This window comes from Sinocyclocheilus rhinocerous, unplaced genomic scaffold, assembly GCF_001515625.1.
Source record: "Sinocyclocheilus rhinocerous isolate Xijiao unplaced genomic scaffold, SAMN03320098_v1.1 scaffold202, whole genome shotgun sequence".
Taxonomy (NCBI): domain Eukaryota; kingdom Metazoa; phylum Chordata; class Actinopteri; order Cypriniformes; family Cyprinidae; genus Sinocyclocheilus; species Sinocyclocheilus rhinocerous.
The window spans coordinates 336,137-349,130 of record NW_015641016.1 but is presented as its reverse complement, the minus strand read 5'-3'; the positions used below and the strand labels follow the sequence as shown (position 1 = coordinate 349,130).

The window sequence follows — 12,994 nt, the reverse complement described above, 5'->3', positions numbered from 1 at the left end:
GTTTGATTGAACACATTGACTCCAAATATATGGGAAAACAGATTCTGCTAAGTAGGAGGATTTGAGGATGTATAGATGGATAGATTTTACATATTTATGTCAGTAACAGCTTTCTGGTGAAAGGTCTTTTAGTTTTAATAGTACCGGCATCAGTGAAAACTTTCAGTTCATCCTTTTGTCTCTAAAACAATTGAAATTTGTAAGAGGACGGAGAAACAGCTTCATTAGTGTCGCCCTCCTCCTGTGGGGTGAATTCAATCTCCATTTAGAGCAATTACTTGAGCAGAAACCGTCTGTCAATCATTCTTAAGGGGGAAGAGTCCCAATTAATGAGCTCCTGTAATCCCTTGCTATTATTTCCCTTCTGAAGAGACACACACACACCAGCTCTCTGTCCAGCGGAATCCACTGCAGAACTTTTGTGCATTCGTGTATGTTTTCATGTTTAAAGTGAGAGCAGTCGCGGTCGGTCGGGGTGTACAGTAGCAGACGGAGGCGTGCTCACCACCCGCATGTGACCCGCTGCAGGGAGAAACAGGTGGATGCGGGGTCAGTCTGGAGACAGAAAGCGCACGGAGCATCTCGTGTCAGAGGTACGTCCCATCACTCTGTCCTGGGGAAACTTTCTTCAAAAACACATCCACAGAAAAAAAGGAATTTTTAGACATTTTTATTTGAAATATTTGACATTCTTGGGTTTTGATAATATACATGATACACATATATTAAAATATATAATTGCTATATTAAAATATACTATTATATACGTTCATGTAGCTGTAATAAATGTATATACATTTAATAAATAATTATTGATAATAAATATTTATATTTATTTTAATATTTAAAATTTTTATATAAGCTAAATTTTGGAGGTTTAGATATTATTTGAATCTGGTTATGTATTTGAATTTATAGAAGAAAAATGTTAATCTTGCTGTTGTCAGATTACCAGTAATTACAAATATGAATGTTATGTTAATGTTCATATAGATGTCTTTGTCATATGCCTAGATCATCTGCTTTTCTGTGAATGCAGATATTATATTGTGTGTTGTTATGTGGTGTGATATTTATTCATTACAAATAGTCTGTGAACTTTTTTACATTATCTCTAAAAAGTAAAGTAGAACAAAATGAGAGCAGAGTTTATTTGAACTTGTTTAGCCAATTAAACTATGAATATTTATAGACATGAGACCTCATTAAGACACTCATAAAGTAATGTTAATGAAGAAATCGATCTGAAATGCATTATTTTGCACACCGGTTGATTTTAGACACTTTTGGGTGTGTCAACCATTTATTGTATTAAAAAGACTACATTGTATGTTATTATATGCTTGGATATGTATTAATTATGTATACATTTATAAACGTTTTATTTATTATTATTATTTAGTTTTTACAATTTTACATTATCTGTAAAAGTAAAGTTGGAAAAAAATAGAAAATAGAAGAGCTTATTTGAACTTGCTTAGCCAAACCATTAATACCTGGAGAATAGCTTATTTATTCTATAAATAGTCATAGAAAATAGAACTTATTAAGCCACTTATAAAAAAAATATTAATGAAGAAATTGGCTTCTAATGCATTATTTAGTGCACTTGTTGATTTTAGTCTGTTTTTGATGTCTTCAACTAGGTAAAACCAGTCCGTTTTGGATTCCTCCATCAGATCAAGATCAAGTGGTTTCATTAGTTGGACGGCCTCATCCCAGCATTCGAATGCATTTGTCACTGGATACCATGAACATGGTGGATGACAGCTGTCTTTCGCCCAGTAGCTTCCACGAGATGGTCAAAGCGGGGGGCGCGGCAGTGGGCGCCGTTGTCCACAGCATAGATGTCATCCTGGGCTTCAACAAGGACCAGGATCCTTTGCTCAACCCTGGCGGCAATTCGGTAACACACAAAGTTGGAGGTGAAAGTCTTGGAGATCCAGGGAAGCAGGACCAGCGGGTACAACCCTACGGGCACCTGCCACCCCTCAGGGATGGATCGGAGCAACCTGCATTTCACGGTAAGTTCTTCATAGGTCAAATATCAAGTGTTTCTTGCAATTACTCCCTAACTAGCCTCCTGTGATGGTTAGTACATTGAGACACACTGTTAAAAACTAAAACCCAGAGACTTCTTATGCTGAGCCCTCCTGTTGATTTTAAGGTGACAGTGGCAGCTCGCCAGAGCATTAGCATCAAGTGTCACCTAAACGAAAGTCTGACGCTTCTTTTACGTAACTTACAAAACCAACGGCACAGTTACCTAAATGCATTCTGTTAACATGCCATCCGTAGTTTCCATTAACACTATGGATTGAAGAAAGATGGACGCTCCTAGATTGTTTTGCTTAGTTGTTCTTTCACAGTGTTGTACGCTTCAAAGTTGCCTCAGATGTTTCATCTAAAATTCCTAATTAGAAGATTGCTTGACAGGCATTAAGATAATAGCTAAGATAATTTGGTCTTGGAAAAATCTCAGACTTTGGTTGAAGAGAATTGGGACATCCATTTGTCGAGTATTAAAACTTGAGAAACTCTTGCGATTATGAAGAGATCTTGTTTTTATGGTGTGTTTTTTGTCAGTGGTAATATGCCAGGCTCAATCGAGCCTAAATATGAAAGAGCGATCACATTTTCAAGTCTTTAAAGGTCCTTTCAAACCTGAAAATAATTTGGCAATGGGGCTCATCCCTTGTTCTCATCCCCTTGTGGAATTCCTATAATCTTCTCCTATCTTAAACAAGATTGCACAACCATTCTGCGCCAATTTTTTTTTCCATTGGGCTCATAATCCATCATGCTTCTTAGTCCTGTGATGAGAGAATCTCTCGCATGACCCAGAGTTGACTTGTCTGTTATCGTGACTCAAAAGGGACAAGATCCTTTTGAACGGTTTGAACCTTTGAGATCGATTGTCCTCATTTGACGCGAGTTGCCAGCAAGTCTGAGCGTTTTTATTGGGCTGTCTTGAATCTGACAGGCGGTGTGCTGATCCTTGAACCAGGATTGACCCCCTACCATTGTGTGAGTTCAGTCTATTGCCTGTTAATGATGCTAGCTCCGCTAACCCAGAATGCTTGTTCCTGTCTGATAATTAATCCTTGTACTTCTGAGTTGTTTTCATACTTTGTTTTCATGTAATCACTGTTTTAAGGAGTGTATTCCATTCTAGCTAACCTACATTGAGATTATGCATTTTATTTCCACTACGGATAAGTGTATTCAGGTAGTCAGAAAGTCTGTGTTCATTAGCATACACTTTTCCCAAAGCGTGAACTTACCATGTGCTGATTGCAAGGACAGTCACCCCAGGAAGCTTAAATCTGCAGATAAGTGTCCTTAAGGACACAGTAATGATAAGGGTTCACTTCAAGTCCAGTTCATTGGTTGATCTTATCTGGGATTGAACCTGTTAGTTACTAATAGAACCTGCAGCATTTCATTACTAATGAAAAAAGCTAACAGATAAAAGTGTAGTGCTATTATCAGTGTGTAACACATTTTACATTTTTAAATCTTTTTTTTTTTTGTTGTTGCAGATTTTCAGCACTGAAAATGTCTGTAGATACCATCTTGACACCGTATCTGTGGCTTGCTAGCTTCATGATACTATCGCCAATTTAATATTAACAGCTATTTGGCTTGCATGCACATAACAACTTTGCAGCTATTGTTAATGCTCACTTGTTTAGTCAGCATGTGTTCTGAGCTCGTTTACAGTTGGACAGCACCAACTAGAAGAATATGTCAGCTACATCTTATGAGTGCAGTACACAAAACCACTTGCCCTGATGATCAGTATTTTACTGGCATTAACTGAATTAGCTTGCCAACTGCTAGTAGGTCTCTCCAGTTCACCAAGGTAAAGCTTTTCCTAGAAACATAACCTTATGTTGAGGACATGGGGTAGAATCAAATGAAGTCCTTAGGTAGATTATGGTCTGGTCTACAGGGAAACCATCAGGGGAATTAACAGACTACATCTGTTTCTGCTTGGATTAAGGGATGGGAAACCCTCAGTGAAAGCCATGCCTACCATCAGTGAAAATAAAACTGCTCTAGTCCAAGCCTGTGTATTACAAGAGCTTTTGGCCAGGAGTATTATGGGATTAGAATCTCAGTTTTGGAAATACCATATCAGTAATGAATTTACATGTAGTCACCATCTGTAAATAACAGAGATCATATTAGTCATCTTGTCACTATTTAATTTCACTGCAGTGTAAAATAGTAGGTTGTGTGGTGTTAGTGGTCAAGAATCAGGACTGGTAATAGCAACGTTGCTTGTTCAGTCCCAAAATAACTTTGTGCCCTTGGATATGGCTCTTAATCCCAGGTTGTTCCAGTGGGATTGCAATCTTGCAATATATTCATAATGCAATTCTGTTGAAACATCATGTAAAAGTCTGTCTAAAGTGGACTCTCAAGTCATAACTTTTGTTCTTTTGTCACCTGTGGCTTTAGACGCTGACATATTCTCCAACAAGTGCGACGGGGACTTGAGTGACCTGCGGAAGTCCATCGAGAGTGACAGCAAGTCTCCGGACTCAGCCAACGGGGAGCAACCCAAGAAAAAGCACCGCCGCAACCGCACAACCTTCACTACCTACCAGCTCCATGAGCTTGAGCGAGCCTTCGAGAAGTCTCACTACCCTGACGTTTACAGCCGAGAGGAGCTGGCCATGAAAGTCAACCTCCCTGAAGTTCGAGTGCAGGTGTGTTTCAATCTCTTTGTGAAATTAAAAGTATCAGTTTTCAGAGGAGATCATACCGTGTTGATAAAACCAGTCTACAGTGTACGTTATGCTTTGGATCTGGTATGCTGGCTCCTACCGTGAGATGCTGAAGTTCTGGTTTCTCCTCACCTGGTTGCTCAACCACAGACTTGCTGAAACCAGCTTGCTTAAACTTCTTAACCAGCATGTCCACATTAGTTGACCACTTTAAAAAAGAACTGGCTTATTTTGCAAGACCACCTTGTTCAAGCAGCTTCAGCGAAAAGACCAAGCAGCACTAACCAGCATTCATGCCAACCTCAGCTGGTCTTTTCAGTAGGGTTTCTAAACAAATCTGGACAAATCCAAATTTGGTAGTTTCCCAGTAAGTTCGGGAAACAAATAGTGTCTTATTGCACAGATGCTTTTTGTGAAACACCATCTTACAAGCATAGGATTGCCATAACAGATTGATTATTTGAGGTGTATGTGTTTGCCCAGGTTTGGTTCCAGAATCGCAGAGCTAAATGGAGGCGACAGGAGAAAATAGACGCCAGCACTATGAAGCTCCATGACTCCCCCATGCTCTCCTTCAACCGGCCGCCAATGCACCCCACCATGGGGCCCATGAAAAACACGCTGCCCCTTGACCCTTGGCTGCCCTCCCCTCTATCTAGTGCCACTCCAGTGCACAGCATCCCAGGGTTCATGGGTCCTACGCAAGGACTGCAAGCGGGCTATGCCAGTCACGGTTTCTTCAGTCCCTCCCAAACCATGGCCCAAAGCATGCAGCCCATGGCGCCACCTCCATACCAATGCCCTCCTCCCTTCACCGACAAATACCCTCTGGAGGATGTAGATCAGCGCAGTTCAAGCATTGCCGCTTTGAGGATGAAAGCTAAGGAGCACATCCAGTCCATGGACAAAACCTGGCAACCCATGTGCTAAGACATCTCTCTTTGACTGCGGGCCTTCATATTTCTTGGTTACTAATTGGTTCTTAAGGCTACTCAAGAACCACGTTTCTTGTCTATTCTCCAGGTCAGAAAACCTTCAGGTTGGGGCAGCAAAATGTAGGCGTAAAAGTGTGCCATTTATTTATTTTTTTGCAACTGGATATAACAACCGCTAAGTCTGGATGAAGAAAAAAAAATGGTTTAGCATGTTCCATATATGTATTTGTAAGGCACACATTGGCGTGTTTTATGTCTTTCACTGTCCTAACAGGTTTAATTGGTTTTGGAGGGGATTCTAAAACCAGAGTTACTGAAATGTGAATATGAGGGCGTGTTTTGCATCACATGACCTCTGTCTGCAAATTCACACTTCCTCCTGAAGGACTGGTCCAGGTGTTTTGGGTTTAAACAGAAGATAATTATGGTCAGTGGTTAGAAAAGACCTCTTACACAGGCAGCTGATTTCATCAAAACCCCTCGTTTTGATCACAATGGCAAGGACAAGGGGCAGAAATTATTGGTTTTGGGGGAGAAGTTTGTATGCCTCAGTGTTCATTAGAGGCAAACGCTTATTGGCAGACCAGTCTCCTGTACGTGCAGAAGAGCAGAAGGGGAAACTCTCTGCCATCACCCCATCGTGACTCCCCCTTTGTTTGGGCCAGTGGATCCAAGTCTGATCTTTTTGTTTCCGCTTCTTTAGAGGGAAAGACTGTCAGAGACCCACTATGAAACACCAATCAAAATCAGAAGGTTTTTTTTAGATAATACACCATCATTGTGCTTTAAGTTTCATTTTATGATGACTTCATAACCTTCAAAACAGACCTGGCTTCAAAGGACCAATGTCATGTCTCACAAACACGCAAGTGGGACTTGCTGCTTATTTTCGAAAGGAAACTCACTCAGTTCATGTTGCCAGAATTTTTGTAGCAATAAATCATGTGTAGTTAATAATAGACTAATGAAGTTCTGGACAGCTAGATATTGACTCCTGTCAGGAAAGGTATTAAACTTTCAGGACGATTTGAATTATTCATTTGAACAAACTATGCTTACTAATAATGTTTTAGCTGTTTAAGGATGTCAAGGATGAAGAGTTTGTAGATGTTATGAATATATACAGTTGATTAAACTGTATTAGTCAGTTGGTTTTTGTTTAATGTTGGTTTCCACAGTTCTGGGGTCCTTTGGGCCAAACATTAGTTTACAAACTGAATCTATGACGTTTAGATGACTTGCACAGTTTTGAACAATTGGAAAGCCAAAGTTAGACAGCAATATGACAATCATGGGTAATTAATATGAGTGTATGATGTTATTTTTGTCCAAGAATATGAATGTGGTTCCTATGTTTGTAATGTGTCCTAGATATTTTCACGATTATCTTTGAATCAAGCAGAGCAATGAATGTCCACAAACATTCTTAAGAATAAACAAATCTAGTTTCTCAGAGATTTGCTGTCAACTTGTTGTTTGGACATCTATGTCTCTGGTTGAACTATAGGAAAAATTGTCTTTTTCACAGCCCCTCCTGCCTCTGTTTCTCCTGACCGGTGGCGCCGAGCCAGCCCGTTAGGAAGATGAGGTTCCAGTCAATCAGCCTGGCCCAGGAGGGGGCATTGGCCCCAGGGTCCGCTGTTCCCTAATTGCCTCCTGACGCTGCTGTTCAGGCACATGTTCAGAGTGCCTGGTGCTCAGCTGTATTCATGATGTGTGAGCAATGCTCTTGGACAGATGGGACACTATGGGGGCCATCTGGGGCCCCAAAAAACATGTGCTGGGAAAAGAGCAAAGGGGTGTGAATGTAGGCTCTTTCGTGTTGTACAGTTTCATATGATGATTACCACAGTGCAGAAGGTGTGGACTTGCTTTGGTCCAGATTTTACATTTAGGGGGTAGTAAAGGGATAGTTCACCCAAAAATGAAAATTTTGTCATCATTTACTCACCCTCATGTCATTCCAAAGCTGTATGAGTTTCTTTCTTATGTTGAACATAAGAGAAGATATTTTGAAGAATGTTGGTAATCAAACAGTTGATGGTGCCCATTGACTTTCTTAGTATTTCGTTCCCTACTATGAAAGTCATGGGGACCAGCAACTGTTTGGTTCTTCAAAATATCTTCTTTTGTTTTCAGCATAAGAAAAAAAAAACTTATACAGGTTTTAGGAACGACATGAGGGTGAGTAAATGACAAAGTTTTCATTTTTGGATGAACTATTCCTTTAAGCAGGGACAGAAGCCAAGGAGAAGATGGTAAGCAACCACCCACCTCACCATAGCAACCGCTTAGCAACTTGATATAAATAACTCCAAACACATTTGCTAATCCATAGCAACGAGTGTTGGGGGTAAAGCATTACAAGTAACACAAGTTATGTAATCAGATTACTTTCCCAAGTAACTAGTAAAGTAATGCATTACTTTTAAATTTACAACTAAATATTTAAGTTACTTTTCAAATACATAACGCAAGTTACTTTATTTTCCCATTTATTCATAGACATCGCTCCTGTCCCATGTTGAGAGAAATCGTGAGTGAAGTGCAGAGGCACTTTCTTCAATCTGAGGCTTATTAATTTCACTTCTGTCGTGAAAAGACCTTTACAGTTGCCAAAAATATAATTTTGTTTTTTTTTGTTATTAAAAACAAATAAGCACGCCCAGCCCAGATAACAAAATGTAAGGCTAAAGTAACATAATGCATTACTTTCCATAAAAAGTAATTAAGTAATGCCATTGGTCACTTATTTATGGAATAATGCAATATTATAATGCGTTATTTTTTAAAAGTAACTTTCCCCAACACTGATATCAACACCTTAGGAACCACCAAGAACAACCTAAAACCATATACTGTAGTACTACAAAAAAATAAAAATAAAACATTCTGCTACCACATTGCAATGTCCTAAGAACAACATAGAAATGTGCTAAAACTAACTTAAACCTAGCAACTGCATAGCAACATGCTAAAACCATACTGAGCACTTTAACTACTGCATAGCAACACCTTGGCAACCACAAGAACAACGTAAAAAACACATATTGTAGCAACATACTACAAAAGCTCTCCGCTAAAACTTTGCCACATCATAAGAATCTTGTGTTAAAACTACCTTAGAACAACCTAGCGACCGCATAGTAACATAACACTCTGAATACTTTAGATAATGCATAGCAACACCTTGGCAACCACCAAGAACAATCCAGAACCACATAATGTAGTTCTACCAAAAAACACATAGTAATATACCAAAACTAACTTAGAGCAACCTAGCAACCACATAGCAACATTGTAAAAACCACATAGAACACTTACTGTAAACCACATAGCAACACCTTGGAAACCACCAAGAACCACTGTAGTTTTATCCTAGGAATGGCATAATAATGTACTAAATCTAACTTAGAACACCCTAGCAACTGCATAGCAAAATGCTAAAACCATACTGAACACTTTAACTACTGCATAGTAACACCTTGGCAACCACAAGAGCAACATAAAAATCACAAATTGTAGCAACATGCTACAAAAGCTCTCCGCTAACACATAGCCACATCCTAAGAATCATGTGTTAAAACTAACTTAGAACAAACACATAGCAACATAACACTCCGAACACTTTACATAATGCATAGCAACACCTTGGCAACGACCAAGAACAATGTAGAACCACATAATGTATTTCTACAAAAAAAACCCAACAACAACGTAATATACCAAAACTAACTTAAAACAACATTTTTAGCCACATGCTAAAAACCACAGTGAACACTTTAACTGCATAGCAACACCTTGGCAACCACCAATAACAAACTAAAATCACATATTGTAGCAACATGCTACAAAAACGTTCTGCTTTCCACATAGCAATCTCCTAGGAACCACATGGTAATGTGTTAAAACTAACACTTGCGTAGCAATGCTAATGTTAAAATAAGTTTCAGTGAAAACAGGTTGCATTAGATTTTTTGGAATTGTGGGAATATACGGTTCTTACCATCTGTTTTGCTGATGTAAACACGCTATACATAGTGAAAAATATTAGTACTGTGGCTGAACTTTGCAGTGATCAAGGTAGGAAGTATTAGCGATTGCGCGGATGGGAACGGAGGGTGGGAAGGCTGCTCATCAAGGTTAATGATGGAGAAAATCCCCCAATTAGAGCTTTTTCCCGCAGGCCAGGATGAGTTCAGTGTGAGGATTAGTGGCCAGGCCGAGACCGAGCAGCCACTGACCGCTGCACATCTTGGCAGACGGGCGGCTGGGTTGAGGGTAGGCATGCGTTCAGCTGGACTGGCACAAAGGAATCATGGGAAAGCAGCAGTTCATCCACTGCGAAAAGCTTTGTTCGCCAGGCTGAGGGAAATATGCTGTTTTTCCACTCTCATGCTTTGAATGTGGGCCAGTCTGTTGTGTTTAAGGTCCATTTTATAATCTCACGTTCGGTTCACAGGTTTTTTCTAGTAGGTTAGAAGCTTTAATAACTCAGTCCGGGTGACATGTCATCCAGTTTTTCTCAAGATTATCTGTTAAAAAAATCTCTACATGAAGTGACTGGAAAAATATTGCACCAATGTCTTTAGTCAGACATCTGGTAGCAAGATATATAAAACAAGGGTTAATCCGTGACCTCAGCTAGTAAAACGATTTCCTCTGCGTGTCTCATTTTCAAATGCAGATGTTTACCACATAATCTACTATAGGAATGACTCAGAATTAATAAGAATATGGACATTAAAACATGAATATAATATGCTGTGATTACACAATATTGGCATTGGGTATTATTATTGTACAGCATCATATTCTAAACTAAACTTCAAAAGTACTGTAAAATACTGTAGAACATTTGCATTAAGAAAAATTAAGTCTATTTGTTATGCAATTCATCTTTGTTTGCAGTTTGACATTTTTATTGAACAATATTATTATTATTATGCCAAAAATATCATTACTGTAATGTGAAAAAAACTGTGTATATATTATATTATACACTCTAAAAAAATGCTGGGCTAAATACAACCCAGTGCTGGGTAAAATAGGGACAAACCCAGCAATTGGGCTGTTTTGACCCAGCGTTTGGGTTAAATGTTTAACCCAACCTTCTGGGTAGTAACCCAACCGCTGGGTCAAAACAACTCAATTGCTGGGTTTGTCCCTATTTTACCCAGCACTGGGTTGTATTTAACCCAGCATTTTTTAGAGTGTACTTATATTAAAATTATACAATATTATATAATTGATATAATATTGTATTTATACACGAGGAGTGTGTTTATTGTGCTGTTTTTAATTTAAGGTAATATTCAAATAAACAAAAAAATATTGTATAATAACCGTATACAGCAATTTGATATAATGTAAATCACATTGGTATTCTATTGGTTTTCCATTTAATTTTGGGGTGAAATTTGGCCTGGATGTGATTTCATGCTTGAAATATAATATCAGCGATGACAAATGTGGTGATAATTATTTGTGATCCCTGTGAGCTATAACATAAAAACACGACTTAAACCAGCATATTTTGCTGAGTGATCGTGTGGTTATTGAGGGAAAATCCTGACGCTCTGAATCACAGGACACCCCCACTGAGTTACTGTATTCATTAAGAACAATTAAGTCTCTAACGACTAAATTAATTGCATAATCTATTATTTTGCTCCCTCGACACGGCGCAGGCTGAAGTTAACAGGCTGATGGGGATGATGCGTTCCTCGAAGGGGATAATACGGGAAGCCAGCGGAATTAATGGGGTTTGATTAAGTGAGGTTTTCAATGGGACACGGCTCTTTTCGCATGACATAATTAGAGGTCATGGAGAATGGGTGGGAGGTGCTGGGCTAGATTTGAGGCCTGGCGCCAGTATTCTTCTCATCGTGAAAAGGGTTTTTTTTGGTCATCATTTGTAAACATGTGGAATGCTGATGATTAGTAGGACAGTTGGAAATGAATCATTTAGAGACATTATAACCTATATATGGGTGATTCTTCAATTACTTAGAAAGGAAAAATTGAAATCGCATCATATGACCCCTTTAAAGGTAGGTGTTAATAATAAAATGTATAATTGCTATGAAACTTTTATATTGGGAAGCTGGTAGGCTTTATAATCAGAAATTCTACTTCGCCCTTTTTATTTATTTATTTTGCACAAGAACTTTCAACTATGATCAAAAGTGGTATCTGTTATGTTTTAATTGTCAGATTGGGACAAGTTGTCATATATCCTTTATACATGGTGCTACAATTGATTCATTTTAATTCATACATTTTATAAATAATTTTGTTTTTAGTAAAATTACAGCTCATTCATTCTAGTTTCTATTGGGCAAAACATTTTTATGCTTTTCAATTTTACTGTTGAATTATGCTTGTTTTGCTCCTTAAATTTAGCTTAAAAGCCATTAAATAGCCCCTAATATATTTTACTTACAGATGTGTTGAGGAAAATTACTTTTTTTCTGCTTTAGATTGTATTTCATATTGCCCACTCTGTGTGACAACATGCCCCAGCATGTGTTTCCTTTTTAAAAACCTATCCTGATAAATATTCACTGGTGTAAAAAGTGTGACCTGTCTGTTTAGTACTTCCACAAACACACATCTGGGTGAATCAATCAGCACCAGCGTGCCTATAATCTAGTTACAGATGTAATTTGCATGAGAGAAAGGCTCCAGATACTACTGGAAACACCCACTACTAAAAACAGAATGTATGCCACCCTGGTCTATAACAAGATTACATGAGAAATCATCCCAAAAGTGAAGATATTTTTTTTCAGTGTGTGCAGTGCACTGATAGACTGACCTAATTTTGAAGAGCCACCTGCAGTTTCTGTTAAAGTATGTATACATTAAGCTTAAGAATTTGGATCATTTGCATTATAGAACGATATTCCTTATCAATTGAACGACTCACTCATTAACAAAGTTGGCGCCATCTAATGGAGTAACTTTGAATCAATTGAAAATGATTCACTGTTTCGAATCGCTCGAAACTCCTCACGCTGGTGACGCCTGCTGGTCACAACTGTGTAAATGCAACAAAAACTCAGGCAAACATGCCTAAAAACGCCTTTTTCGAGCCCATTGCTAATGCTTTATTGAAAGTGTGGTCAATGCACAACCATCAAATACCATTAAATATTAAGTTTATGTATATGTTTTTCATTTTATTTTATTAATGTCCCTGTTGAAAAAAACAGCATATGCTGGTTAGGTATGTTTTGACGGTCCTTTGCTAGTTTATGCTGGTCCTTTGCCAGCACATGACCAGCATAAACCAGCAAAGGACCAGCATAAACCAGCAAA

General features: G+C 38.5%; 1 protein-coding gene across 1 annotated transcript; it reads left to right on the top strand.

Annotated features, from left to right (window-relative positions):
• Positions 1–218: 218 nt before the first annotated feature.
• LOC107753738 (retinal homeobox protein Rx1-like) lies at positions 219–6,555 on the top strand. Its single transcript, XM_016569953.1, has 4 exons — positions 219–593; positions 1,647–2,024; positions 4,468–4,718; positions 5,220–6,555. Exons 2-4 carry the CDS (start codon positions 1,730–1,732, stop codon positions 5,664–5,666), a joined length of 993 nt encoding a protein of 330 aa, XP_016425439.1. The 5' UTR covers positions 219–593; positions 1,647–1,729; the 3' UTR covers positions 5,667–6,555.
• The last annotated feature ends 6,439 nt before the right edge of the window (positions 6,556–12,994 follow it).

Excerpts from the sequence above, each read along its gene's own strand:
- LOC107753738 (XM_016569953.1), top strand. The coding sequence starts at position 1,730 with ATGCATTTGTCACTGGATACCATGAACATGGTGGATGACAGCTGTCTT. Across the intron at positions 2,025-4,467 it reads GGAGCAACCTGCATTTCACG|ACGCTGACATATTCTCCAAC; the intron begins GTAAGTTCTTCA and ends CTGTGGCTTTAG. Across the intron at positions 4,719-5,219 it reads TCCCTGAAGTTCGAGTGCAG|GTTTGGTTCCAGAATCGCAG; the intron begins GTGTGTTTCAAT and ends GTGTTTGCCCAG.